This window comes from Sinocyclocheilus rhinocerous, unplaced genomic scaffold (genome assembly GCF_001515625.1).
Source record: "Sinocyclocheilus rhinocerous isolate Xijiao unplaced genomic scaffold, SAMN03320098_v1.1 scaffold677, whole genome shotgun sequence".
NCBI lineage: Eukaryota > Metazoa > Chordata > Actinopteri > Cypriniformes > Cyprinidae > Sinocyclocheilus > Sinocyclocheilus rhinocerous.
The window spans coordinates 2,304,183-2,307,219 of NW_015633185.1; the positions used below are offsets into that span (position 1 = coordinate 2,304,183).

General features: G+C 48.0%; 1 protein-coding gene across 1 annotated transcript; it reads right to left on the bottom strand.

Annotated features, from left to right (window-relative positions):
* Positions 1-263: 263 nt before the first annotated feature.
* Positions 264-2,704, bottom strand: LOC107743623 (arylsulfatase I-like). The gene is made up of 3 exons (XM_016556954.1): positions 2,445-2,704; positions 1,543-1,875; positions 264-1,459 (listed from the first exon to the last, which is right to left on the bottom strand). The coding sequence occupies exons 1-3, from the start codon at positions 2,702-2,704 to the stop codon at positions 364-366; spliced, it is 1,689 nt and encodes a 562-aa protein (XP_016412440.1). The 3' UTR covers positions 264-363.
* Between the last annotated feature and the right edge of the window lie 333 nt (positions 2,705-3,037).

The window sequence follows — 3,037 nt, forward strand, 5'->3', positions numbered from 1 at the left end:
TATTCCCCATCAAATCAATGCCACTGCTTGCATCACTTTCTGTATTCGAATGACTGGATCATCTAATAAAGATCCAGCAATATCTACATTAAGTGCTTGTGGAATCACATGTGATCAAATCCAGACTGCTTCTGTCTGAGTTCCATTAATGGTAGGTGATCTGAACTGTTCCGTTAAATCCATTGCATCAAACAGATGGGAACTGTCTAATAAGCTCATGGCTAGTAAGTGAAATCTTCGAACTACCGTGTAATAATGAAGGAAGGCCATAAACAGTTAATATGTCGCTGCACATATTTTCACACTGCCAGCAAAAAATGGCTTTGTGGCTGCAGAAATCCTGTCCACAACTACCTCTTCGGACTACAAGAACAAAGCGGCCCTTTGCATACGGGTACCAACCTTTTTGAACAAGGCCCTGAGTTTGCAGACTCTGCAGGTACTCTTGGATCTGGCCTTTCTGTTGGTGTTGTCTGGTTCTTCATCAACCCCTTCATCTCCTGCCTCTTCCTGACCCAGCCAGGGAGTCCACACCCCTCCATGAAGTTGCGGGTCAGCCATCGGGTCGTCAGGTGGATTACGCGGAGGCACAGCAGTCCGGTTGTACTCAGCAAGTCGGGCCAACAGCACCTTGACCACCTCAGGCCGTGCCTCTGCCAAATCTGCCCTCTCATAGGGATCAGCAGTGACGTTGAAAAGCCAGACAGACTTCCCTCGCTGGTCTCGTCTCTTTTCCATGCCCTGCCACTGCTGTGGACCTCCCGGCATCGTCTGTGGAGGAAACCAGTCTCCATCGCCTACGTTCCCTGTCAAAAGTTTCCAGTCACCAGCTCGAATGGCTGCACGCACTCCTGTATCCCAGATCCCAAAACCATTAACATTTAGGAGTCTCGGGTCGACTTCTCCATGCCTGCGTGACACAGGGTCAATGTTGAAGAGGATTTCAGTTCGTGGACAGGGCAGGCCGCTACTTATAGCACCCCAAACATCTTGGCCGTCCAGGTGGCTGGAATCAGAATCTCTGTCTTCTGCAAGAGACAGCAAGGTTGGGTACCAATCGGAAATGTGAATCAGAGCCTGACTCACCACCCCCTTCCTTTTCAAAAGTGGGCTGTGTACAAAACCAACTGCTCGAACTCCACCTTCCCAGTAGGAGCCTTTGCCGCCACGCAGGGGCCAATTACAACCCCCTGAGAGAGGTTGGCCCCCGTTGTCTGAAGAGTAGATGAGCACAGACTTGTTGTAGTAGCCTCGCTCCCGCAGCTCGCTGACAATCTCCCCTACTGACTCATCTACGCCGCTCACCATTGCGGCATAGTGGCGCCGAGGTCTGTTGCCAAGGGTCTGGTAGCGTCTGAGAAGATGCCCAGGAGCTTGTAATGGTGTGTGCACGGCCTGGAGGGCCACATATAGAAACAGGGGCGTCCGCTGGTCATGACCTCTCAGGATTTCTTTCACTCTGCAAGAGTCCAAATGAGCACAAAAGCTTACATGACTCGATGCAGCACAGTATTTGGTTCACAAATGATTGCTGTTTCTCACCTCTCAGTGTAAAGCCTTGTTGAGTAATTCCCACTCAGCTCCCAGGCCGGCCGGTTTCCGTCATGCAGGTCGAACCCACAGGCCTCTGTACCGTCACAGCTTTGGAAGCTAAAATGGTCTCCACTGCCCGTCAGCGATCCAAGGAAGCTTTGAAAGCCACGGCTCGTTGGCAGACACTCAGGCCGGCAAAAACCCAGGTGCCATTTCCCTACCATGTGAGTGCTGTAGCCAGCCTGCCGGAGCCTCTCAGGGAGCGTCGGTATGTCGGGGGGCAAGCAGAGGGGCTGCCGTGCACGGATGATCGAGTGTTGAAGCCCAGTGTGAATCTGATACCTGAAGCAATAGATGGTAGGTGGTGACTGTGATGGAGGAACACAGATTATACACCAAGGTTCCTCAAATCTCGCACTGGAGGGCCACTGCCTTGCAGAGTTCAGCTCAAATACTGATCAAACTCACCTACCTGTAATTTTGTTGTAACTCTGAAGACCTTGATTAGCTTGCTCACAAGTCTTTGATTAGGGTTGGAGCTAAACTTTGCAGGACAGTGGCCTTCAAGGTCTGGATTTATTGAACCCTTGTCTATACAAATAAATTCACTGGGTTTAACTTGAATAGAGAAAAGCTACTTATACTGAATATGCAATATATCGAATTAGACCGTATAAGATCATTTATAGTAGTATATACATAACTGTAATAAGTATACAGTAGTCAACATTTGAAGTGGATCAAAAAAGTTCATCAAAGTTGTCCTAAGACAAGAACGCATTTTGGTTTTAGGACTTCAACTTTGATGAAAGGTTTTGATCCACTTCAAATGTTGACTAGTGTATACAGTAAGATTTATGCAGTGTTTAAACAAAATAGTGCCATTAGAAAAACAATAGTGGGTCTCTTACCGTCCAGTCATAAGCTGGCTGCGTGTGGGGGAACAGATGGGCTGAACATAGTAGTTTTCCAGTTTCACCCCTTCGCCAGCCAGCTGGTCCAACACGGGCGTGTGGATCTCTGAGCCATGGTACCCAATGTCATTGTAGCCTTGGTCATCCACCATCACGAAAACAATATGTGGGGGAACTCTGCCCCGTCTGAGAACCTTTTCCTCTGTAGTATGCATTAGTCCTAGCGCCAAGCAGAAGCAAAGCACCAGTGCATCCATAATGTGGACACCAATCCACCAAATTGCTTGTCCGTTGACTAACCCTTTGGTGACTCCTTATGTTGACGTTCAACTTGAACCAAGCCAGATTAACAGAGAATGCTTGCTGTAATACTCCATCTAGCAGCCTGAAGGTCTTTTTTCCCACTTAAGTAGATTTGGCTCCTTTTTAGTTAAAAACTAGTAAATGATAAAGGAAACTCGTTCTGTAGCTCTTCTCGATTTGTTAGTCTAGGGTGGCATTCTGTATGTCTGAGTAACTTTGTGAGCGGAGCTGAATTGTTTGAGAGTAAACACTGCTGTCCTCTAACAGGACCATGTTACATTCCTCTA